This window comes from Rhineura floridana, unplaced genomic scaffold, assembly GCF_030035675.1.
Source record: "Rhineura floridana isolate rRhiFlo1 unplaced genomic scaffold, rRhiFlo1.hap2 scaffold_28, whole genome shotgun sequence".
Classification (NCBI taxonomy): Eukaryota; Metazoa; Chordata; class Lepidosauria; order Squamata; family Rhineuridae; genus Rhineura; species Rhineura floridana.
The window spans coordinates 1-26,472 of NW_026902502.1; the positions used below are offsets into that span (position 1 = coordinate 1).

The window sequence follows — 26,472 nt, forward strand, 5'->3', positions numbered from 1 at the left end:
CCAGGCATTCTTGACAGTCTTAAGTATATTTGATACATTATTTCTAATATTTGACACTGCACTGACTAATGGAAGATTTTCACAGCAACTTACAAAATAAAACTAATGCCAGTTTTCAGTCACATGTTGCCTTCTGGAGTAGCTACCAGCACTTACAATCTTCGGAAGCCGCAAATGAGAAGTTTGGGAATCCAAAAAGGGACTCTTCACTACCCAACCAATGCTCAGGTCCTGGGTACTAAACCAACTTATGCCAGGTTCCTCACCCAGAATAGCTCCCTAATAATGCCCAGTGTATTTTAACTCAGGTCTCACAATCAGGGAGGGGGAGGGCAAAGCCCTATGGGAGACTTCAGGTCTTGAATATTACTTGGCACATGTGGCCTACTTAGGGTTGCCAGGTCCATGGCCTGAGACTGATCCTGTATCTTTAGGAGAAGAGAAGGTCAGCCAAGAGGCTGGGCCTGGCAACCAAGAGGTCTTCTGTATCTTTAAAAGTTGTGCAGTGGGAAGGGAGAATTCCACCTTGTGGTTTTTCCCATTACAGAGTTGCAAGAACACCTGCACTTGCCTGACTTTCTTTTCTCCTAAAGATACAGGATCAGTCTCAGGCCATGAACCTGGCAACCCCAGGCCTACTTAGCTATATGCATGTGAACATGTGAAGTCAACTGACACATGTAATGAGATCTTTAGCTCAGAATCACAGTGTGCCTTGGGGAGGTTACACTTTGCACTAGACTATGAGGGCAGAGGAGGGGGTAGAGGAATTAGTACTGTCATACTAAACAAAAGAATTCAATAGAATATGCAATTTTGTTCCAAAAGATGAAATACTGATTACTCTGTACTGGCTCCTATTGGAAGGAAGGCGGGATATAAATCTAATAAATAAATAATATGTAGATTGTTTACAGAATGAAGGAAGGTTGGTTAAGCAAGCAGCATCTAAATTTGACTAGCATGCTGTTTATACCTGGGGTAGACTGAGGTTGTTATGTGCCTTCAAGTCAGTTATGACTTATGGCGACCCTATGAATCAGCAACCTCCAATAGCATCTGTCATGAACCACCCTGTTCAGATCTTGTAAGTTCACGTCTGTGGCTTCCTTTATGGAATCAATCCATCTCTTGTTTGGTCTTCCTCTTTTTCTACTCCCTTCTGTTTTTCCCAGCATTATTGTCTTTTCCAGTGGATCACGTCCTCTCATTATGTGTCAAAAGTATGATGATCTCAGTTTCATCATTTTAGCTTCCAATTATAGTTCTGGTAGGCTGAGGTAGGAAGAGCCAAATATGGAAGAAGGGGCCAATGTGAGGCGCCAAATAAAGAAACAGAGCCTAATTGGTAAGAAGAGGGGAAATAAGCAGTAACTGCTGGCAGCAGCATGGCTAAACTCAGAAATGAGAGGAAGAAGAATAGGGCAGATTTAGAAGGAAAGAAAAGTGGCCCTATTTATTATTATTATTATTAATTATAATTTATTTATTTATTATTCAATTTATATCCCACCCTTCCTCCCAGCAGGAGCCCTCTCCTAGGTTTGATAAAAGGTAGTGCGTGGGGAGGGGGGGAATCCAGAGGTCATCTGCCTGAGTTCCTGGGGGGTCTGGGACATTTGAAGTCTTACAGGTCCTGAAGTCTAATATTGTGAGGCTTCCTTGAACAGAGCTTTGGAAGGGATGAGTATAGAGGAATTGATTTTTTTAAGGCCTCTTACTAAATTAAGTTGAAAACAGCAGAATTGGAGGAGATAAAGGAAGTACTAGGGAGCAGAAGAAAGGGAGCCAAGCTAACCAAAGGGTTGGAGCACCTTTAAGTGTCTCACAGAGTTATCCTCCTGACCTATAAAATGGACCCTTTGAAAGCATGCCCAAGACTTGAATAGTAAAATCTAACTGGGGAGCCTTACTGTAAGTAAAGGAATGAAAGGTAACTGGGAGTTGCTATGGGTGATGGTTTCTGTGCTGCTTCCAGTTTGAATGGCTTGATTGGCAGCGACACTGCTTTAAATGTGTTTCGTTGTTGCAGTTGAGAGAATCAGATTTAAGGTGGGCTTGTGGAAGGTTTAATTAAGTTAAAAGTTGATGATGAAGAAGGCATTTGCATGTAGAAGTTCGCATTAACCAATATAATTGGAGGTTAGCAAATACAAACTAGAACTTTCTTGTCCCTAAGCCTTCCTGTCAGATGGCCTTTCCCAGGCAAAATCAAGATAACCAGTCATGTTTCTTTGAGGGATACTCAGAATGATGGCAAAGCTGAGCTCCCTGGTAATACAATGAACAGGTCCAGCCATCTAAACCATTTTTTGCTATTGTGCATTGGGCACATGATGGGCCCAAAAACCTGTTAATACACTGTATACTTTTATTATTTTTCATGAAAAAGTCTTGCCACTCCAGCTAACCTGCAGCAGCGGTTACTCGGATTCATGCGGTCTGATGGTGGAAGTTCTCAGCAACTGCAGCAAGAGCTCCAGAGGAAGTTTCATGGTAAAGAATCAGCTCACTTTTATTTTCTCTTTTTAAACATAAGTTTTTTGACAGAAAAACCCAGAAGGACAAGTTCTTTCTACCTTTAACAGCAGACAGTGAATATTTGGAGGAGAATTGTCAATCTTCCAAAGAGAGGGGCTGGTTGTTAATAATGGATAGTGATAGATACCTCTCCATAAATTTGCTGCAGAGATAATCTAGAGAAAATGGGTTATCAGCAGATATTTGTCAGAAATAACAAAAATAATCTGTAACCATTTTGGTGATTCTGGCTACACAACTATTGTATTTGGTGTCATTTAAAAAAAGAAAAAATATTTTGAGCCCAAATTAGGAGTCAGTAAGCTTTTGCTAAATTTTGTAGTAATAAGAGTACAGTTCAGCTTTTCCATGGCATGCCATGACTCTGTGTTCAAGATCACAGAATATCATGTCTCCATGGTGATGTGTTCATGTTGGTGTTAGTATATATCATGTAATTGGGGATATGTAATGTATAGGCTTGATAACATACTCAAATGATCTGAACCCTACCTGTACCAGTGGAATGCAGCTTTAAGTTAAAGTCTGACAAGCCAGCCTGGTAATAAGAGTTCTTTTTCAAAGTTACTGCATTGCCACATTAGAGATGGATTAAACCTGGTGAATCCTTCCTAGTGGGGAATGGGTGGGAACTAGATGGGCCTAGAGATTCCTTCGGGCCACACAGTTCTTTGATTCTGGTGCTTTCTTGAAAAGATTTTGTGAAAACATATAATACTTTACATACTCACTTGTGCGAATGCCAAGTGCAGGGGACATACATCATTTGTAATTTAGCAGAGTTCCTTTCAATTTTGCAGCAGAGGCACAATTAGCAGAGAAGGCCTCCCTGCAAGGCATCCAGCAGCTTGTTCGGAAAACCTTCCAAGCTTTGGCACTGTGGAAGCTTCTTTGTGAGCATCAATTCAGTATTGTTGTAGGTGAACTTCAGAAGGTATGTGTCAGGGCACTCTTAGCTTCTTGGCCTGGAAAATGTAAGAGCTTTTGTTGCTAAAAGCGGATCATTTCTACTGTGATCTTTTGGCCAATAGGTAACATTTAAATGTTTTGTAATCTTCTAAACACTTCAGAATGCCTCACCATTTATTTTTAAAGATAAAGTACTAAAATAATTTTAAATTGTGGTGGACTTGTGTACTTATTTTTATTTATTGAAATAGAGTTTTACACAAATATAGAAGAGGATGGTTGGCAGATTGTGCACTTCTTTCTTAGCATTTAAACTAGTTTAATGTTATACAGATTTTGAAAAGATAACAGTGCTCTAAATCATGCTCTCCTTGGTGGCTTCTTGTTACTGTAATGTATATGCAGCAGGATGTTTTCAGAAATGTAAACAGTAAAAATTGTGGATATGCTTTTTCTTTAGGAGCTCCAAGAACTTCTGAAAGTTACTACTTTCAGGGACTTGGTAATTAGAGACAAAGAGCTAACTGGGGCCCTTATTGCCTCTCTTATCAACTGTTACATCAGAGACCATGCTGCTGTTGATGGGATCAGTTCACATTTACAAGACATCTGCCCACTGCTTTATAGCACAGATGATGCTGTTTGTTCCAAGGTATGGTAGTAAGGAATATAAGTGAGAGTATTTTTGTTGGTTGTGTGTTTGCTGTAAAGTGCCATTGCCACATCTTGTGAGACTTATATTGTATCATTCTGTGCTAATAATATGCATGCAAAAAAGGTGTTAAAAGTCACACACTGTCACTGAAAAGTATTTAAAATTAAACTTGTGTGATCTTCCTTAACTGTTTGAAAGTTAAGTGTTATATCATGAGTGTCTACAGAAGAATACGGGGTCTGCTTAGTACAACAATAATTTCCTACACAAAAAAATCACTTCTGTGCAGAAAGCAGATGGATTTGTTGACTTCATTACGTGTAAGATATGCATCAGCCTCCATTTCAACATGCATTGCAAAACTATTGTGGGCATTGGCTTTCCATCGGATGTTCAGTATAAGAAGTGGCCCTAGCTCAAATGAATAATGAAGACTTTGATTTCTCGGTCAGCGGAGAAGTGAAGCAGACAGGAATGGGTTAATTCCTCCTGGAGGCAGAGTCAGCACTCGAGAAGAGAATTTGGTTGATGGCCAGCCAGAAGGAGGAGGAAACCTTCCTCTCCTCTTCAGTTCTTGACTCTGCCTTCAGCAAGCAACAGAGTCACCCTTTTTCTCCTGGGTCCCCTTAAGGGATTCAGGGATAGTTTAGTTGCTTTTTACTCTTGCAAAAGAGTATTCTTCTTCAACTGCAAACTTTCTCTCCCTCCCTCTCTCTCAGTACCCCACCTGTCAGGAAATAGTACAGTTTGAAGAAAAGAAGAGAGGGGTTGCTTCTACAAGGTGCGGGAAGTGCGTGGACGCAGCAGCCGTGATTGGTCCTGCACTTCCCCCTGTGGTCCTTCCATGGAATGCTTCTCTATGATCCCAAGGAGAGGGAAATCCCTCCTGGAGCATTGCTGGGGAGGAGCAGGGACTGGTCCCTTGCTAGCCATGTCTCCTCTTGAGCTAGAGACCCGCCTCTGCCTTGCCATCTTTACAGGTACAGCTGCTCCTAATGGGGGGGCACCGCCCACCTCAGCTTCCTATTGCTCTGTTTTCTGGCTTCAGGCCATGGCCAGAGAAGATGACTGGTCCCTGAGTGGAGAGGGGGGAATCTAATTCTCAGTTAGGCAATCCCTTAGCTACTCTTGCTTTAGTGGTGGGCACCATGTTAGACTCCCCGCCTGAAATAATTTAGTTTTCCCAGCTCCCTTCTAACTCAGCTGGGGGGAGGGGAGGAAGCCCATGTGACTCCATCAGGCAAAAGTCATGCCACCTTGAGAAGCCCCCTACCTCGGCAGTCATGTTGGCCTGGCTTAACAAGGCTGTAATGAGGGAGGCAGGCACTGCCTTAGCCAAATGCTGGACCCGCGTGCACAAAGGCTTCAAACACTCTAGGTCCCACTGCCATTCTCATTTCTCCTCTGTTTCCCCCTCCCTGTCCTCCTCAGAGGCTAGTCCAGAGAGAGGGAGGGGGAAGAACAAAGGAAGGGACACCTTCCAGAAGCCCAAGCCTCACAAGGTATAAGCGGAAAAGACAGTCCAGCTCCAGGATCCAACCTGAGTGACTTTCCCTTAGTTCAGACTCCTTAGAGGAGGGCTCCCCTCCAGTCATCCTCTGATTCAGATTCAGAGAAGGAAGAGGGGAAGCTGTTGGGAGAGGATTTCCTCCACTCCGTCCAGTGCATAAGAGACTGCATTCTCCTGACTCTTACCCTGTTTTGATTTCAAAAGCTATGGCCTCCCTCCAGCTAGACCCTCCAAAGGAGGCTCACCAGGAGGGGCAGTGGGAAGAAGGGGAACAGGGATCCTCGTATGTCTTCCCCAGATTAGGGGAACAAAAGGTGGCCATTCTCTTTCCAAAGTTCTTCAAGGACATTGTTAAGGAAGAATGGGATCATCCAGCCAAATCCAAAGCTCCTCACACCTTTTCAAAATAGCTCTATGGCCTTCCTGCCACAGCTATGGAAGCCTTCCAAGTTCTGGCCATTGACGAACCTGTATCTGCTCTTGGGGCCAAAACTGCCATCCCCAGGGAGGGAGCTGATACTCTATCAGATCAAAGTGACAGGTGCAGTGAGTCCATCTTGAAGCGGGTGCACGAAGCCTCTGCTTTGGCCATGAGGGCTTCAGCAGCCAACTCCTTTCTAGCCAGGGTGGCAGTTATGGATTAAGGCACTTCTCTCAGAGTACCACCAGATGCCAGACACATCAGGTAGTGTCTACATAAGTTGATAAAGACAGCTGAGTTCTTAGCGGATTCCTCCTTGGCCAACCTGCAATACTGAGCATGAGCACTCAGATATGGCATGGTAGTAAGACGCAGTATCTAGTTGAAATAGTGGGAAGTGGGCCATCATTCCAAAGCCAGCCTTTCAGCCCTGCCCTATAGGTGGGGGGGGGCAGCTCTTTGGTAAGTCCCTGGAGCACCACCTGGTGGAGACCAAGGATAAAAAGAAGGCTGTTCCTTCTGCTCCCAAGAAGGACAAATTCCACAAGAAGGCATCTCAGTGTTTTCATTCCAAGGGTTACCTGACCACCTACAGAATTACTCACCAGTTCAGCGAATATTGGAATTCCACTCGACAGCACACCTGCATGACCCCCTCCCCCAGTGTGTGTGTGGGGTACCAAACATCACCAACATTCCAAGCCCAGTGCCAAGCAAAATCAAGCATGACACCAGGAGGGCCCAGGTAGGGGGCAGGTCCAGCTTTTTGCCTACATCTGGGCAGCCTCCACCTCAGACAAGTGGATCCTGGATGTCGTCTATTCTGGTTACGCCCTGGAGTTCACCACCGTTCCTCAGGTCAGATGTTAGGCAGCCTGTCCATCACACAAACAAGAGAAGCTGCAGAGAACCATGGATGCTATCTCCACTTTCTCGAGATAGGTGCCACAGAACCTGAATCAGGATATCAGTGGTCCTCTGAAATCTTCTCTGTGTTCTTTACAGTTCCCAAACGCAACAGTGATTACTGTGCTATTCTGGATTTAAAGTTCCTGAACTGCTTCCTACGAGCAAAAAAGCTCAAGATGAAGATGCTCAGGTTCATAGTGGAAGCCATGCGATCAGGGGACTTCCTATGATCTATAGATCTCACAGAAGTGCACCTGCATATCCTCATTCTACAACAGCACTGGCGTTTCCTCCGCTTTGCACATGGCCATTACCAGTACAGGGCGATGCCATTTAGTCTTTCTTTGGCACCACAGGTGTTTACCAAGATCATGGTACCAGTGGTGGCACATCTTTGTACTCGGGGAGTCCATGTATATCTTTACCTGGACAACCTGTTGGTGAGGGTCTCCTCAGCAGCAGCTGCACAACGGGACCTCAAGACAACCATCCAGTGCCCAGAGACTTATAGCTTTATAAACAACGGGGACAAGAGCCCACTCAGCGCCTCCAGCATTTTGGAGTGGTAATCGACACAGCTTAGAGCAAGCTGTTCCTTTCCTGTGATTGAACGGACAAGTTTCTATGTCAGCTACGTACACGCCAGCTGGACAGGCAGGTTTATCTGATGGAACCGGCCCAGTTACATGGGCCCATCATAGCAGCCATAGCAGTGGACACACTTCCACTCAAGAGCCCTCCAGTGGTTGCTGCTTCCGTACCAAGATCAGATTGCTTTACATCAGAACTGGTCATTACCATCCCAGATCCGTGCAGGAATCCCTATGGTGGTGGAGCCATATACTACATCTAGAGAAAGGCCTCCCTCTCAGAACTACAGCAATGTTGGTGGTCACCACCGACGCGAGCCTGTATGGCTGGGGAGTGACATGTCTTTCCAACATGGCGCAGGGAAATTGTCAGTGCAGGAGAGTCAATCAACTGGTTGGAGCTCAGGGCAATCTGGCTGGTGCTCTAGGAGTTTCTGCCTCGCCTGTCCCAGATGCACATGCTGGTGTGCACCGACAACATCACAGCCAAAGCACATGTTTGCAAACAAGGGGGAACAAAGGCCCCCTTCAGGAAGAGACCACTTTGCTGTTTCAGTGGGTGGAGACACACCTGGCATCCATATCGACCATACATGTGCAAGGGATCCTGAACACATAAGCAGACTAGCTGAGTCAGGAACAAGTTCACCAGGGAGAGTGGGCTCTTCTCCGGGAAGTGTTCCAAGAGATTGCCCAAGTAGGGGCTCCTGTGCATGCCTGTTCACCTCCTTGGCAAACACCCAACTGGACTGCTTCATGATGCAAGGCTGGGATCTGCATGCTCAGGAGATAGACACCTTGTCAGCCCCCTAGCTGTGGGGACTTCTCTATGCCTTCCCACTTCTGCCTCTCCTGACCAGGCTTCTCCGGAGGATCCGAGTTCTCCAGGCTCAGGTGATAATGGTAGCCACACACTGGCCCCGGAGGCCGTGGTTCTCCAGTCTGGTGGATCTCAGTTCCAGTCCTCCATGGTGCCTCCCTCTCAGGCTGGATCTCCTGTCATAAGGTCCCATCCTTCACCTAGATCCATAATGGCTACAGCTTCATGGTTGGAGACTGAGTGGCAATGGCTGAGGAAAGAGGGTGTGTCTGAGACAGTTGTCTCCACCATCCTGGCATCATGCAAACCATCCACTTAGAGAATTTATGACCTTGCCTAGAAGGCATTCAACAGGTGGCGCAGATGCAAGCAGTTACCTATTGCAGAGTGCCACATTCACACCATCCTCAACTTCTTACAAGACAGACTGGACCAGGGATTGGCTCCCAACACTCTCAAGAAACAGGTGGTGGCCCTTGGCAGCATGTTCCTGATGGTGGGGGGACATTGCATTTCCTCTCATTCTCAAGTCAAACATTTCCTCTGGGAGGCGGCCCTCCTGTCACCCCTCAGTGCAACCCAGGTTTCCTTCCTGGGACCTTACGGTAGTCCTCAGACCTCTCTCACGGCCTCTTTTTGAGCCAGCACACTCCATACCAATCAAGGACCTCACACTCAAGGCAGTTTTTCTAGTGGCAATCACCTCAGCTAGGAGGGTGGGGGAACTAGGGGCCTTCTCTGTCCGGGAGGAGCTTTGCGTCATACACCCAGACAAGTAGTGCTTTGCCCTGTCTCGTTTCCCACTTAAGGTCAATTCCTCCATTCACAGGAGACAGGATATCACTCTTCCCAGCTTCTGCCCCAACCCAGTCCATTGCAAGGAAAAGAAGTATCACTAGATGTTAAGTGGGTTCTCTGGATCTACCTGGATCAAACAGAGCCATTTAGGAAGTCTGAGTCCCTGTTTCATGTCGTTTAAACAAGGCACCCAGGGATTGAAGGTGTCCAGGTCCATCATTAGTTGTTGGGTGAGGGACTGTGTAATCAAGATATAGCAGACCAAAGGGAGGGTCCCTTCACAGGGGATTATTGCACACTCAGTTAGGGGGGCTGCCACCATATCGGCACTCCATGAGGCCCCACTGGAAGACATTTGCAAAGCAGCTACCTTGGCTCACCCGTCCACAAATTTGCATCCCCCGCAGCTGATTTTGGCAGGAGGGTCCTTCAAAGGGTAATGACCTAGGTCTGCACCCACCCTAGGGTGTAAATGGGGTCACTGCTCTTGTACATCCCATTCCTGTCTGCTCCACTCATCCGCTGACCAAGAACAGAAAGTTGGATTTACTGTGAAGTGTCCTTCTGGTCAGCAAAGAGGGGAGCTGACAGCCCCATCCTGCAGCAGAACCTGGACTGTGAGGTGGGGAGGATGTCTCTCCGGGAACCCTCAGGCGACCTTCAGTTGTTCTGTTTCTGGATAGTATAGTAAGGGCCTTCTGCATCTCCTCCTCTTACTGTCTGCTGACATGTTTATGTTTTTTCCTCGTTCTATTCACTGTTCAAGTTTACGTAGGTTAGAGTGGCTGGCTGCTCAGAACTCAGTTTTTACAGCTGTGTCATGAACTATAGAGGAGAGGAAGGTTCCCTCCTCCTTCCAGCTGGCCACCAACCAAATTCTTTTCTCAAGTGCTGATTCTGCCTGCAGGAGGAGTTAACCCATTCCTGTCTGCCCCACTCTCCGCTGACCAGAAGGACACATCACAGTAAGTCCAACTTTCCATTCTGTTTGTGTCTCATCAGGCAAATGAACTACTTCAGAGGTCCCGACAAGTTCAGAACAAATCTGAAAAAGAAAAGATGCTAAGAGAGTCCTTGAAAGAATATCAGAAGATTAGCACGCAGGTAGATCTTGCCAATATCTGTGCACAGTATAGGCAAGGTGAGTTGCTAGCATTGATGAACCTCAGCTTTGTGAATACAGTGTTTAACCAGTGCTGTTATCCTCAGCATTATTCAATGGTATACCCATTGAAAGTAATAGACATGACTAATTTAGGTGCATAATTTCAGTGAGTCTGCTGAACTTTGTTGGTACAATCTATATTGAAAAGATTCTATGCTAACAACTCGATATCCCTCTATATCAATTGGTGCAGGAATATTGAGGAGCTTATCCATAATAGATAGTAATGCGTATACATAACAATTAAAACAACAACACAGACCAAAGTACACATAATTTGCTTTAGCTGTTTCCATCCAGTGGCACAGAATCCTGGTGTGCTTTCTTCTCCATTCACTAGGAGGCAAGCTCTTTTAAAAAAAGACCTGGTTGGGTGCTACACTAGGCACCTCCCCACTTCTTCTCTGAAGCCATTATTCTGCCTCAGCAGTGAACAGATCTGCTTTTTACAGAGAAAGCTTTTTAAAAATAAGAAGAGGAAGAGGTAGGAACCACAGAGCGAGAGTATGCTCAGCTCCTGCTTTCAATCTCAGGAGACTGCGAACTAGCCTCATAGCTGTGTTTCACCCTCTGCCCCACCCCCAATTCCTTTCAGTTGCCTGGAAGAACAAAGTCACAAGAGTGGTAACTGTGTGTCTTGGGTTTGGCTTTATAGCCCCTGCCCATGCACCGTCTCCTTCTCCCCCACCTCCAGATGACCTTCAGATTCCCTGTTACGATTTTTTTCTACTTCAAGCATATTTTATCATATTAAGAAATTGGTGCTATCATTTAAATACTTAATATGTGAATTTAGAGTTCAGAAGCAAAATACACAGTATTTGTCATTTTGTGTGTTGTTTTTTAATTATACATATAATTTACTTGTGTAAAATAGTAAAAGCTTGAGAAATGCCCTAGTTTTCTAGGGTTTCAAAGAGATAAATTGTTTGAAAATTGTGGGTAGATGTACAGATGGCCCTTGTGCCCACAGCATCACAGCCTAGAATTAGAACTTTGAGTGGTGCTTGATACATTTTGTAATTGGAAATATGTTGTTTTTGTAGTTTATATCCTGTAGTACTTTTTCACTTACTGTGGGGTTTTTCCTTTGTAATTTCAAGTACGTTTCTATGAGGGTGTGGTAGAACTTTCTCTCACGGCTGCAGAGAAGAAAGATCCCCAAGGTCTTGGACTCCATTATTACAAAAATGGAGAACCAGAAGAAGATGTTGTTGGCTGTCAGGCTTTCCAGGAAAGGCAAGTTTTTGGGATGCAATCGAATTTTTCTTCTGGACAGAGACATTAGCAGTTGTTTACTGGGCTTGTGCATTTATGGAAATAGTTTAAAATTAATTGTAGATGAATATAATGTAAGCATATCTTTTCAGTTCTTCATTAAGATGCTAGTCAGTTGGCGTGAAATTGGATTTTGGGCAGTAGAATAAATTACGATTGAGCATAAGCAATTGCTTGACAGTGTTTCAGAACGTATGAGAGGGGATTGCCCTTCCCATTCTGTAGCAGGATAACCTAAAAAATAAACGTTTATAATATAGGAATCATAATAACAGAAGAATATACTCTCTGCTCATCCACCAATAATCTTGAGTATGCAGCTCCTGCCATGAAATTCCTATCAGGCTAAGGGTAGGAACTGAATGAAATTGGAGTAATTGCCACCCTGGGCTCCTGCTGGGAAGAAGGGCGGGATATAAATCAAATAATAAATAAATAAATATTTTTTTTTTAAAATTACTCATTGTGCAATAGTTTGCTGGACTTTAGAGGATGGGTACGTCTAAGATTTGGGATTACTGGAAGGATGGTCAGCTATAATATTAATATCCTCCTTGAGTCTTTTTGACAGAGCAGGCTGTAAGCTAGCACTTATTTCTTTATGTTGCTTTGTCCACTAATTATTTTGAATTAGAGTCTAATGCCTACATACTTTCTGAAGCCATTGGACCTCTCAGCGGCTTTCGATACCATCGATCATGGTATCCTTCTGGGCCACCTTGCCGAGATGGGACTTGGGGGCACTTCCTGGAGGACCGAACCCAGAAGGTGGTACTGGGGGACTCCTGTTCGACCCCCTGGCCATTGACCTATGGGGTCCCTCAGGGTTCAGTTTTGTCCCCCATGTTATTTAACATCTACATGAAACCGCTGGGAGAAGTTGTCCGGGGTTTTGGGGTTTGGTGCCATCAGTATGCCGATGACACTCAACTCTATTTCTCTTTTCCACCTGAAGCCAAGGAAGCCGTACAGGTCCTAAACCAGTGTCTGGCATAAGTGATGGACTGGATGAGGGCAAACAAGTTGAGATTAAATCCTGATAAAACAGAGGTACTCCTGGTCAGTCGGAGGGCAGATCAGGGAATAGGGATTCAACCGGTGCTGGATGGGGTCGCGCTCCCCCTGAAGTCTCAGGTTCGCAGTTTGGGTGTACTCCTGGACTCAGCTTTGAATTTGGAGGCCCAGATTACTGCTGTATCCAGGAGCACATTTGCCTAATTAAAACTGGTGCGCCAGCTGCGCCCGTTCCTGGAGCTGCCTGATCTGACTAGGGTGATGCATGCCTTGGTTACATCCCGCTTAGACTACTGTAACACGCTCTACGTGGGGCTGCCTTTGAAGACTGTTTGGAAACTTAAATTGGTACAAAGAGCTGCAGCCAGAATGCTAACCGGGGCTGGTTACAGGGACCATACAACCCCCCTGTTACAACAGCTCCACTGGCTGCCAATTTGTTTCCGGTCACAATTCAAAGTGCTGGTTTTGACCTACAAAGCCCTATACGGCTCAGGTCCAGGTTATTTGACAGATCGTATCTCCCTACATGAATCTGTCCAGGATTTGAGATCTTCAGGTGAGGCCCTTCTTGTGCTCCCCACACCTTCGCAAGTACATATGACGTGGACACGAGATAGGGCCTTTTCAGTGGCCGCCCCTAGGTTGTGGAACTCCCTTCTGAGTGAGGTGCGATTAGCTCCCTCCTTGCCGTCCTTCCGGCGACAAGTAAAGACTGTTTTATTTCAACGGGCATTTGGGATAGAGAACGACCAGGATTAAGTGTCATAGGATTGGTGACTATATTATATGATTTTATTATTTTAAATATTTTAATATTTTATTATTTTAAATTGTTCGTGGTTTTTAACGTATGTTTTATGGTTTTAATTTTTCTCATAGTTTAATTATTTTTTAATTGTATACTTCTGTATGTTTTAATGGTGTTGTTTTTAGTTGTAAGCTGCTCTGAGTCCTATTGGAAAAAGGGCGGGGTAGAAATAAAGTTTATTATTATTATTATTATTATTATTATTATTATTGCACGTTCTAGCAATCTAGGAGGTGTTATCAGAAGTGAACCTTCTGTAGAAAGTAACATGCATATAAAGAAATGGAATGGTACATTTTTCAAGGCTACAGATCTTGCTGTGAATGCTTGGAAGTATTTGCTTACAAGTCAATTTCCTGTGGTTTGCACTTTTTTTTTTACAGACTAAACAGCTATAAGTGCATCACAGACACCCTCCAGGAGCTGGTCAATCAAAGTAAAGCTGCTCCACAATCTCCCAGCGTGCCCAAAAAACCTGGTCCTCCTGTCTTGTCATCTGATCCTAACATGCTGAGCAATGAAGAAGCAGGACATCATGTAAGAAATTAGCATGGCACACACAGAACTGCTATTAACTTTGCCTGGAAAGTACTTTTAAACTTTAAACCCAGTATTCAGGATCCAAAAAACTACTTTCAGTGTGCCCAAGGGCTTTAGTGTGACCAGTAGAATCTTTTGACTTTCCGTTTACAAAAACTCGACCCTATCATAGACTGCTTTTCAAACTATCCTTAGTTTCAAAAGACGTTTGTCGTGTGACATGAGCGGGGGTTGCTGTTAGAGAAACACAAATCCAAAGTTCCCTTGAGGTCATGAACGGTTCTTTAGTTCCAGGCCAGTGTGTTTCACATACCATACATTTATTGTAAAACTGTTGTTACAGTGTAGCAACCTATTTCAGTATAATTCAGTAGAACAATTTCAAGGATGAATTGGTGTACAGGAAATGATTAGTAGGATTAAAAGTATATTAAAATATACTGTTAAATATCTTTTAATTCCCTTCCCCTCTCTCATTGTAGTTTGAACAAATGCTTAAATTGGCCCAACGTTCCACAGATGAACTTTTTAGTATTGCTCTTTACAGTTGGTTGGTCCAAGCTGATCTCTCAGATAAACTGTTGCAGGTAAGACCATAGATCAGTTGATTTAGATAAATACGTTTTTGATACAGTGTTTGATATTTCAGAAGCGTACTTTATAGTCACAATGCATAAAAGACAGCAGTGGCAAACTAATAGGACTTTATATTTTTTTTGCTTGATTCCTGCAGATAAATTCTCCTTTTCTAGAGCCATATTTGGCACGTATGGCCAAAGTTGATCAAAATAAAGTTCGCTATATGGATCTGCTATGGAGGTTTTTTGAGAAAAACAGAAGTTTTAGTAATGCAGCCAGAGTGCTGGCAAAATTGGCAGACATGCATAGGTAAGGGTAGCTTATTCTCAGTCAATGCTTCTAATGTTGAAATACTTTCTGGTTTATTTGGTTATTTTTTATATTACAATTTTTACAAATGAATCATTATGACGCAAATTACTAAAAGCCGGGCTGCAAGAAATTGTGATCCATTAAGCTGAACAAGCTCACCAGCCAAATATTGTACGTTCCAAGCATTTGACAGTCTTCCTGTATTTGCATTCTCAAGTTTGCAGCAGAACCAAAAGGTTTACTGAGCCCTGATGAGTTTCAGACATTGCTAGTGAGCTGAGTTTGATAGGTGGATCACAAGGTGTTATTAAAAGCTATGAAACTGATATGAAGATAAATCAGGATTTTGATTCCCTTCAAACTCTATCATGTGTATGAATATAAAATTCATTATGTAAATAATACTGTAGAGAACTGGACATATGATTCAGGCTGCCATCCTGTGTACTCACTGAACTTAATGGGATTTATTTCTGAGTATACATGTGTAGCAGAAGCGGAGAACTTCCAGCCCATGGTCCCAAGCTGCTGCCAATACAGGAAGAGATCACTCTCTTCCATAGTCAGCTCACTACGTTTCTCTTCTGGAAAGTCTCTCTTTTAGCAACCAGACTACAATTAGAAGGAGGAAGTGATTGCAGCCCCTTCTTTATAATATTGATCTGGAGATTCATTTGGCTACCTTCTATCTACGGGTGAGGGGAGTGATTAAAACCGGCTCTTGATCTTGTCCAAAGTATCATCTGAACTAGCCTTAAAGTAGTAGTGATAATTTTTTTTAATGTAGGATTTTTTAAAAGACACAATCAAGGAAACATTTTTCTCCATGTCATACAATGTATGAGATGCAGTAGCAAGGGATGTGGTTATAGCTAGTAGCATAAAAGGTATAAAAATGCATTGAACAATATTATTTTTATTCATTTAATTAATAAAGCACTTATGTGCCAAAATAGCTTATTGTGGATAGCAACTGATAAGTCGTGTCCAAGTTACCAGACCATGCTTTCTGTATATGACATATCTAAAACTGAATGTTTTTTAGTTGCTATGTATTTCTAGATAGTACAGCGGAGATGGCCAAGATGCGAGACAGTAGGAGATAAAGGGCTCAGTGGTAGAAATCAATGGAGATATTTTTGAAGTTAGAGCAGTATTAAAAGGAAGAATTATGTGCTGCAGAGAAGTATAGATGGACTGAATAACAGAGCCCAGATGTCAAAAGGTTGAAAATAGATTCACTAATAGGCAAAAACCTTGCGGCTTGAGAATGTATCTATAGCCAACAGATATTTCTATCAAACTTTGAAAAGCAGGGAAATTGGGCAGCTATAGCGAATGCACCAGAAGAGCAGAAGACCTGACCTCCTCTCTGAGATATTGTGCTGCCCTACAAATTTGTCAAAATCCAAGCACAATTTGGGTTGGTCTTTCACAGTCCAATCCACTTCCTGTGTAGCTTGGAAGAATTTGGTAGCATGTGCTTCTGAGCTTATGGTGAGTGGTGGAAACACCTGCCATCTCCAAATATGGAGAATCACATTTTTGTATGCTTGTTGGTGTTCTTCTTACTTTCCTTCTTTTCTGTGTTACTACTGTTTCTACAGAGTCTAACCTAGAAAATTACATTTTTCCCCAGGTAGCATGCCATCACATGGGTTATAGCGCCATCTAGCATCCGAAGGCAAGAATGTACTGAAGTCAAGACCTGGGGCATCCAGTTCATTCTTGCCTTCGTCTGAGGCAGTTATATCCACGTGTAGTATGAGAATTTTGTGTGAAAGTTTTGTGTGTGAGAGAGTGTGTTTGGGACTGGGAGCTCTTGTTGTAGATTTTTTCCCAAGCTTTCCCCCCTCCCTCCTCTTTCACCTTCATCCATTTTTGGGGTAGTTTGGGTTGGTTTGGGGTAGTTGGTTTGAGATGTTTCCCCCCCCCCTTTTGTTTTTGGGGACGGCAGAGGCTGCTTGTGTGGCCTCTGTGTTTTGGAGACAGCTGCTTGGTTGGAGCTCACAGCGGTGGCTCCCCCTCCCCCGCTTTCAGGCTCGGGTTGTACAGCAGGTCTCCTGCTCCCCCGGTGCATTCACTATAGCTGCCCAATTTCCCTGCTTTTTAAAGTTTAATAGAAATACCTGTTGACTATAGGTACATTCTTAATTTCTCTGCTTTTTAATCCGGAAGGTAAGAAATGGGATCCTGTGCAAGTTTGCTCAGAATAGATTGATCATTTGCATGCTTATTGAATTCAGTGGGATTTACTCTCCTGCAATCATGCTTAGGATAGGTGAAACTGACCACATGGGATGGGGAGGCGAGGAGGGGGATGAGAGCAGGCAGGAGGGGGAAGAGGAGGGGAGGTTTGATCATTGCATGTTTATTGAGTTAAGTGGGGTTCACTCCTGTGCAGTCATGCTTAGGATAGGTAAAACTGACCTTGGGGAGGGAGGTGTGGAGTGGGCAGGGGAGGAGGAAGGAGGAAGAGGGGATTGGAAGGGAGAGGAGAGGGGGAAGGCAGGTCTGAACATTTGCATGGTTATTGAGTTCAATGGGATTTACTCCCATGCAATCATGCTTAGCATATGTAAAATAGACCGGAGGGGAGGGGGAGGATAGAGAGAAGGAAGAAGGTGGAGAGGGGAGCAGAAGGAGGGGGAAGGAGAGGATTGGAAGGAGAGTGGGAGGGAAGGGGCAAAAAGGAGGTGATGGGAGGGACGAGGGGAAGGCAGGTTTGATCGTTTGCATGCTTATTAATGGGATTTACCCCCATGCAATCATGCTTGAAAATGAAATGGACTACTTTCAAGTCAATTCTGACTTACGGTGACCCTATGAATAAGGTTTTCAAGGTAAGTGGAATTCAGAGGTGGTTTATCATTGCTGTCCTCTGAGGCGAGAGGCAGTGACTGGCCTAAGGTGACACAGTGAGCTTCATGGCTGTGTGAGGATTTGAACCCTGGTCTCGCAGGTAAAACTAGGATAGGCAAAACTGACCATGGGGGAGAGGAGGGGGAAGGATCAAGGAGGAAAGAGGGTTGAGGGAAGGGGGAGGGGAGAGGAGGGAAGGTTTGATCATTTGCATGCTTTTTGAGTTCAGTGGGATTTACTCCTGTACAACGATTAGGATAGGTGAAACTGACCTGGGGGAGGGGCAGGGAGGGGAGGAAGGGGGAGGGGAGGAGATTGGATGGGTGTGCAGTGGGCAGAGGGGAAGCCCCTTTCCTTTCCAAAAGGAAAACATTGTGAACGGTATCATTCTTTGTCAGGGTTTCCCCCACCTTTTTATTCTACAGCAGCACATGTAGCCTCCCACCCAAATTTAAACCAAAGCTGTCCCTGGCCACATCCACACAAGACCTTTAGATAGTTATAGTTTCTCATAGAGTTGCTAGGAGATGCTCTGTTCCCCTCACAGACCTTCAATCAGAGCAGCTGACTGTTAAACCACTCTGGCCACTGAAGCTGTCAGGGGAATAGGAGTCTCCTCTCAGTACCCTTCACAGACTACACTTCCCAGGATTCTTTGGGAGAAGCCATGACTGTCTAAAGCAGCGATTCCCAACGTGGGCAGTAGCGCCCCCCTGGGGGGCGTTACAGCCTTTCAGGGTGGCGTTGGCGTGACTACAAACTTTAGGAGGGCGTTTGGGTTCATTAGGGGGGCATTGACATTTGGCGGTCTGATGCGACAGTTGAAGCATTTAAGTTTAATTTTATTTAATACACAAATCATTAATTTTTAAACTGTTTTGTCCCCAGTTAGAATGTATTTAATAGTCTCAATTCATGGAAATAACACTATAAATAGTGTGTGCTCTTTAGTAAAGAAATTCTGAATAGCGGCCAGTGACATATCAAGGAATGGGGATATTAGCCACGCCCTGGCACTAGGTAACGTTCCGGTGCTGTCTTGAGGGATGTTGGAACCAGTCACGAGAGAGTGTTTAAGCTGGGTGTATTGGTGGAGGACGCATTCTTCCAAAGGATGAGTGCCGTGTGCAAACGGGTGACGCAGTCAGTCAGTTATACGCTGGTTTTCTTCAGGAATGGGACACACTCGCTACCCGTTGTTTCTGTGATGTTTAAATGAACTTGTTTAATGACACAATGCTGGTAAACTGATTGAGTTTGTTGTTAAGTATATTAAGTATAATAGGAAGCATTGCCATATACTTAATCTGAGGGGGGCGTTGGGCACAAAAAGATTTTGCAAAGGAGCGTTGGGTCAAAAAAGGTTGGTAACGCTGGTCTAAAGTGAAATACAGGTCTGGTGTGGGTGTGGCCCCCTGATTAGGCAAGCCCAGCAGCTGTGAGTCTGGCTTTTAGAACACTGACAGTTAGTTCTTACTGAGCATGCCCGATATTCAATGCTAAATTTCTTAAATTAATTAAAAATCAGCCACACATTTTTTTAACTTTTAAACTGTAGAAGATGAAGGTCAGAGTAGGGGGCAAGGTCAGTAATAGGATTACAGGTACACTGTGAACATGGCTGATATTTAATGCATTTCAACAGATTATGAGAACTCTGACAGAAAAAAGTCCCAAAGGGGTCTGGTTTTTTCCTCTCTTTTTGCACTTTGAACTCTTGATTCTCTCTGACTGTTTTGTGTATCGCCATGAAAATTGAGAGGGTTGTTAAGCAAGCGTTTCTGAGTTCAGGACTATACGTTTTGTAAGCTTTTGTTTTGAAATAAGCTTATGGGAAGCATCAGAATGGCATGGGGGTATTTTCAATTTAACATTGCGGAATGCAGAAAATCCATGCTGACTACAGTATACAGCCACTCTTGTGGCTGTATAATAACATTGTGTTCAGAGAAGCTACCATATTGATTATATGATTTTATAATTTAACAGCAATGAGATTTCACTTCAGCAGCGTCTTGAATATATTGCACGTGCCATTTTGAGTGCCAAGAGTTCCACAGCCATCTCACCAATAGCTGCAGATGGTGAATTTTTACATGAATTGGAGGAGAAAATGGAAGTAAGTAAAATAATTAATTTAGATTGCATTGATCTAAGCATGGATTTCCCTCACCAAGCTGAAGGAGTGATCTCAGGTGTGATGTTGGAGAACCCCATGACTATGTTCCTGGGAGATTTCAACAGCTAAAACAAACTATCTATTCCAGCAAGTATTTTAAAGAAGTTTTCTGTTTCTTTGATTAATTTTATCTCATTTTATCCAGTATATGGTTTCTTTAATGTTCATGTCCTCCACTTAGAAAACTCAATATTTAAGCAGTAAATAAATAGCGGAAATAAACATTCACAACAAGAACACATTGACTAGGCCAATGGGGACTTTATGGACTGCACGACAACCATGGGGCTGTCTCAACTTGTCATTGCCCCAACCCAGAGCAGGAACACTCTCAATTTGGTCTTTGCCTCAAGGTGTGGGAGGGATGCTCTAGAAATGAGGTAGGGGGGTGGAATTAAGAACATAAGAAGAGCCTGCTGGATCAGGCCAGTGGCCCATCCAGTCCAGCATCCTGTTCTCACAGTGGCCAACCAGGTGCCTGGGGGAAGCCCGCAAGCAGGACCCGAGTGCAAGAACACTCTCCCCTCCTGAGGCTTCCGGCAACTGGTTTTCAGAAGCATGCTGCCTCTGACTAGGGTGGCAGAGCACAGCCATCATGGCTAGTAGCCATTGATAGCCCTGTCCTCCATGAATTTGTCTAATCTTCTTTTAAAGCCGTCCAAGCTGGTGGCCATTATTGCATCTTGTGGGAGCAAATTCCATAGTTTAACTATGCGCTGAGTAAAGAAGTACTTCCTTTTGTCTGTCCTGAATCTTCCAACATTCAGCTTCTTTGAATGTCCACGAGTTCTAGTATTATGAGAGAGGGAGAAGAACTTTTCTCTATCCACTTTCTCAATGCCATGCATAATTTTATACACTTCTATCATGTCTCCTCTGACCCGCCTTTTCTCTAAACTAAAAAGCCCCAAATGCTGCAACCTTTCCTCGTAAGGGAGTCGCTCCATCCCCTTGATCATTCTGGTTGCCCTCTTCTGAACCTTTTCCAACTCTATAATATCCTTTTTGAGATGAGGCGACCAGAACTGTACACAGTATTCCAAATGCGGCCGCACCATAGATTTATACAACGGGATTATGATATCGGCTGTTTTATTTTCAGTACCTTTCCTAATTATCGCTAGCATGGAATTTGCCTTTTTCACAGCTGCCGCACACTGGGTCGACATTTTCATCGTGCTGTCCACTACAACCCCGAGGTCTCTCTCCTGGTCGGTCACCGCCAGTTCAGACCCCATGAGCGTATATGTGAAATTAAGATTTTTTGCTCCAATATGCATAATTTTACACTTGTTTATATTGAATTGCATTTGCCATTTTTCCGCCCATTCACTCAGTTTGGAGAGGTCTTTTTGGAGCTGTTCGCAATCCCTTTTTGTTTTAACAACCCTGAACAATTTAGTGTCGTCAGCAAACTTGGCCACTTCACTGCTCACTCCTAATTCTAGGTCATTAATGAACAAGTTGAAAAGTACAGGTCCCAATACCGATCCTTGAGGGACTCCACTTTCTACAGCCCTCCATTGGGAGAACTGTCCGTTTATTCCTACTCTCTGCTTTCTGCTTCTTAACCAATTCCTTATCCACAAGAGGACCTCTCCTCTTATTCCATGACTGCTAAGCTTCCTCAGAAGCCTTTGGTGAGGTACCTTGTCAAACGCTTTTTGAAAGTCTAAGTACACTATGTCCACTGGATCACCTCTATCTATATGCTTGTTGACACTCTCAAAGAATTCTAATAGGTTACTGAGACAGGACTTTCCCTTGCAGAAGCCATGCTGGCTCTGCTTCAGCAAGGCTTGTTCTTCTATGTGCTTGGTTAATCTAGTTTTAATAATACTTTCTACCAGTTTTCCAGGGACAGAAGTTAAGCTAACTGGCCTGTAATTTCCGGGATCCCCTCTGGATCCCTTTTTGAAGATTGGTGTTACATTTGCCACTTTCCAGTCCTCAGGCACGGAGGAGGACCCGAGGGACAAGTTACATATTTTAGTTAGCAGATCAGCAATTTCACCTTTGAGTTCTTTGAGAACTCTCGGGTGGATGCCATCCGGGCCCGGTGATTTGTCAGTTTTTATATTGTCCATTAAGCTTAGAACTTCCTCTCTCGTTACCACTATTTGTCTGAGTTCCTCAGAATCCCTTCCTGCAAATGTTAGTTCAGGTTCAGGGATCTGCCCTATATCTTCCACTGTGAAGACAGATGCAAAGAATTCATTTAGCTTCTCTGCAATCTCCTTATCGTTCTTTAGTACACCTTTGACTCCCTTATCATCCAAGGGTCCAATTGTCTCCCTAGATGGTCTCCTGCTTTGAATGTATTTATATAATTTTTTGTTGTTGGTTTTTATGTTCTTGGCAATGTGCTCCTCAAAATCTTTTTTAGCATCCCTTATTGTCTTCTTGCATTTCTTTTGCCAGAGTTTGTGTTCTTTTTTATTTTCTTCATTCGGACAAGACTTCCATTTTCTGAAGGAAGACTTTTTGCCTCTAAGAGCTTCCTTGACTTTGCTTGTTAACCATGCTGGCATCTTCTTGGCCCTGGCGGTACCTTTTCTGGTCTGCGGTATGCACTCCAGTTGAGCTTCTAATATAGTGTTTTTTTGTTTTTTGTTTTAATAATTTTTATTCAAATTTTTCCAAAAACAAACAAAACAAAGTCAAAAAGACATAACAATACAACAACAAAAAATAAAAATAAAATAGTTGACTTCCGATTTGTCGCAGATCAGCTATAAGTATATAATATACATCAAACCTGTCCCTTAATGTATACATACAGAATCCCTTTTCTCCATAAGCTGTCTTAATTAATCGTCAAATCCCAGTATCATCATTTTATTTTGATCTTTCAACAAAAAGTCTAAGAGAGGCTTCCATTCCTTAAGAAATGTATCTGTCGATTTTTCTCTAAGTAAACATGTCAATTTATCCATTTCTACTAAGTCCATTAATTTCAATAGCCATTCTTCCATTGTTGGTGTTGATTCCATTTTCCACTTTTGTGCATATAATAATCTTGCTGCCGTAATCATATACAATATTATTCTTCCATATTTCTTTTCTATTTGTTTATCCATAAAACCCAATAAAAAAAATTCTGGTTTTGACTGAATATTTATCTTTAGAATTTTTTGCATCTTCCTACCTATCTGTGCCCAAAATGATTTTGCCTTTTTACACAACCACCACATATGATAAAATGATCCTTCTTGTTGTTTACATTTCCAACAAACATTAGAAACATTACTATACATTTTTGACAACTTTTCTGGAGTCATGTACCAACGGTACATCATTTTATAAAAAATTTCTTTAAGATTATAACATAGTGTAAATTTCAAACCTTTTTTCCACATATTTTCCCATTGATCCATTTGTATGTTATAACCAAAATTTTTTGCCCACTTTACCATACACTCTTTTACTTGTTCTTCCTCCATATCCATTTTCAATAAGAGTTTATACATTTTCGCAATTATATTTTCATCATTTGTACACAATCCTATTTCAAAATCAGATTTACTTATTTCAAACCCATACATTTTCTTGTCCATTTTATATCTTTCTAACAATTGTAAATAGGCGAACCATTGAAAACTATATCCTTCCTTTGTCAGTTGTTCTCTCTCTTTCATTATATATTCTCCATGTACATTTTCTAATAGTTCTTGATAAGTTAACCATTTCTCTTTTCCAGCCATTTCTCTTCTATAAAACGCTTCTTGGCTTGAGACACATAATGGTATTTTCGAATAAAACCTTGGTTTATATCTATTCCATATTTTCAACAGAGGACGTCTTATAAAATGATTGTTAAAGTCTACATTTACTTTTACTTTGTCATACCATAGATATCCATGCCATCCCCACTTCAAATTATGACCCTCCAAATCCAATAGTCTTTTATTCCTCAATAAGATCCATTCCTTTATCCAGACTAGACAGCAGGCAGCAAAATAAAGTCTCAGATTTGGTAATCCTAGTCCTCCTCTTTCTTTGGCATCTTGTAGTAGTTTAAATTTAACTCTTGGTTTTTTTCCTTGCCATACAAATTTAGAGATATCTTTTTGCCATTGTTTAAAAGGTAAATCAGAGGATATTACAGGTATTGTTTGAAACAAAAACATCATTCTCGGTAATACATTCATTTTTATCACAGACTTCCCGGAAGTAGTGCTGGCTGGTGGTTGTCTCTGAGGGAGCTCTGCCTCAGAGGAAGCTTTTTTCAGGTTAAAAGCCAGCCAAGAGGAATCTTGGACTGGCTTAAATGTTCTCCAAGGTATAGGAGAACCGATCAGATTTTCCACAAGACTTCGTTGAGCTGTCGGCGGCTGGAATTGATCAGGAAATTCCTGAGATAAGAAGGCATGCCAATCGGCTGAAGACGGAGTCAGGATTTCCACGCAAGCTGTACTGGAAAAAAGCGAAGCGTTCTTTTTTCTTCTTTAAAAAAAACGTTCTTAACCAGCGAGCCTACTTCTGTCTAAATCTTATCATTCGGCTTAAATTACTGCAATAAAAGGCCCTGCAGGAGAAAGAAAGCATCGCCCCAAGGGAAGGAGAGGCTGCTGCTGTGCTGCTGCTGCTACTGCTACTGTGGGACCTCCACCTCCACCACCCTTCCCTGAGGGACTTCTGCCTGGCAGGACCAGGCCCCAGGTACCCAGCCAGCCAGGACTGATTCTTAACCACCTGTCCCTCTTTGGAGGGATACATAAGCCGGCTGGCTGAGGTGGCCTGGGAGACCCAGGTCCTGCAGGAGAAAGAAAGCATCGCCCCAAGGGAAGGAGAGGCTGCTGCTGTGCTGCTGCTGCTACTGCTACTGTGGGACCTCCACCTCCACCACCCTTCCCTGAGGGACTTCTGCCTGGCAGGACCAGGCCCCAGGTACCCAGCCAGCCAGGACTGATTCTTACCACCTGTCCCTCTTTGGAGGGATACATAAGCCGGCTGGCTGAGGTGGCCTGGGAGACGCAGGCCCTGCAGGAGAAAGAAAGCATCGCCCCAAGGGAAGGAGAGGCTGCTGCTGTGCTGCTGCTGCTACTGCTACTGTGGGACCTCCACCTCCACCACCCTTCCCTGAGGGACTTCTGCCTGGCAGGACCAGGCCCCAGGTACCCAGCCAGCCAGGACTGATTCTTACCACCTGTCCCTCTTTGGAGGGATACATAAGCCGGCTGGCTGAGGTGGCCTGGGAGACCCAGGCCCGGCAGGAGAAAGAAAGCATCGCCCCAAGGGAAGGAGAGGCTGCTGCTGCTGTGCTGCTCCTTTCTTTCTTTTTTTTATTTATATATTTTTTTATTATTATTATTATTATTTTTTTATATTTTTTTTACTTTTTTGTTGGTGTGTTGATGCAATTTGAGATGAATGGGTGCCTGATTATATGAATGTATGTCTGAGTGAGTGTGTATGTTTATATGCTGTATATATGGCTGTATATATAGCTGTTTTTATACGTTTAATTGTTGTATATTTTAGTTGTATTATGTGCTTCGGAGAGAGTTTTATCCATCAGGCGGGGAGACTTGAGGGGGCCCCAATTGCCGTAGTGACGGGCAAAGGAAGGTATGGCGCTGTGAGAAGGACGTGCCAGGTAAGGGGAACGCGGTCCAGACATGTTGTGGCTGTGCCTTGTTCCGGTCCTTCCCACACCCGCAAGGTCGTTGGTAGTCCTATCAGCCAACTCTCAGATCTCCAGTTGCTGTTATTAAATGCCAGATCGGTATATAATAAAACCTCCCTCGTCCACGATTTGATTGTGGATGAGGCAGCCGATCTGGCATGTATAACCGAGACCTGGGTGGGTGAGCAGGGAGGAGTTGGTCTCTCTCAGCTCTGCCCACCGGGGTACTTGGTTCAGCATCATGGTAGATCTGAGGGTCGGGGAGGTGGGGTTGCTGTCATCTATAAGAGTTCCATCTCACTCACCAAGCACCATGTTCATTCAGTTACTGGCCTGGAGTGTTTGCACCTTGTGTTGGGCCAGAGGGACAGGCTGGGAATCCTTTTGGTGTACCGCCCACCTTGCTGCCCAATGGCTTCCCTAACTGAGCTGGCGGAAGTGGTCTCGGATATATTGTTGAGGTCCCCCAGACTAATAGTACTGGGGGATTTCAACATTCATGCCGAGACCACTTTGTCTGGCGCGGCTCAGGACTTCATGGCTTCCATGACAGCCATGGGGCTGTCTCAATATGTTAGTGGTCCAACACATGTATCGGGGCACACTCTAGACCTTGTTTTTGCTACTGAGCATGGGGAAAGTGATCTGGATGTGGGGAGTTTTACAACACTCCCTTTGTCATGGACAGACCACTGCTTGCTGAAGTTTAGACTTTCAGTAACCTCTTCCCTCTGCAAGGGTGGGGGACTTATTAAAATGGTCCGCCCCCGGAGACTAATGGATCCTGAAGGTTTTCAAAGGGCTCTGGGGGATTTTCCGGCTGATAGGACTGGCGCTCCTGCTGAAGCCCTGGTCGCTCTGTGGAATACGGAGATGACCCGGGCTGTAAACACGATCGCTCCTGCACGCCCTCTCCTGTGTAGAGCTCATACAGCTCCATGGTATACTCC

General features: G+C 43.8%; 1 protein-coding gene across 1 annotated transcript in view; it reads left to right on the plus strand.

Annotated features, from left to right (window-relative positions):
* Positions 1-2,392: 2,392 nt before the first annotated feature.
* Positions 2,393-26,472, plus strand: part of LOC133375312 (nuclear pore complex protein Nup155-like) — a gene marked incomplete at its 5' end in the record, with an annotated part of 40,048 nt that continues 15,968 nt past the window's right edge. The window contains 9 exons of the mRNA XM_061606940.1: positions 2,393-2,496; positions 3,342-3,475; positions 3,911-4,102; positions 10,156-10,294; positions 11,422-11,557; positions 13,805-13,958; positions 14,444-14,548; positions 14,695-14,849; positions 19,704-19,833. Coding sequence (XP_061462924.1) covers positions 2,393-2,496; positions 3,342-3,475; positions 3,911-4,102; positions 10,156-10,294; positions 11,422-11,557; positions 13,805-13,958; positions 14,444-14,548; positions 14,695-14,849; positions 19,704-19,833 — 1,249 coding nt within the window. The remainder of the gene's footprint in view (positions 2,497-3,341; positions 3,476-3,910; positions 4,103-10,155; positions 10,295-11,421; positions 11,558-13,804; positions 13,959-14,443; positions 14,549-14,694; positions 14,850-19,703; positions 19,834-26,472) is intronic.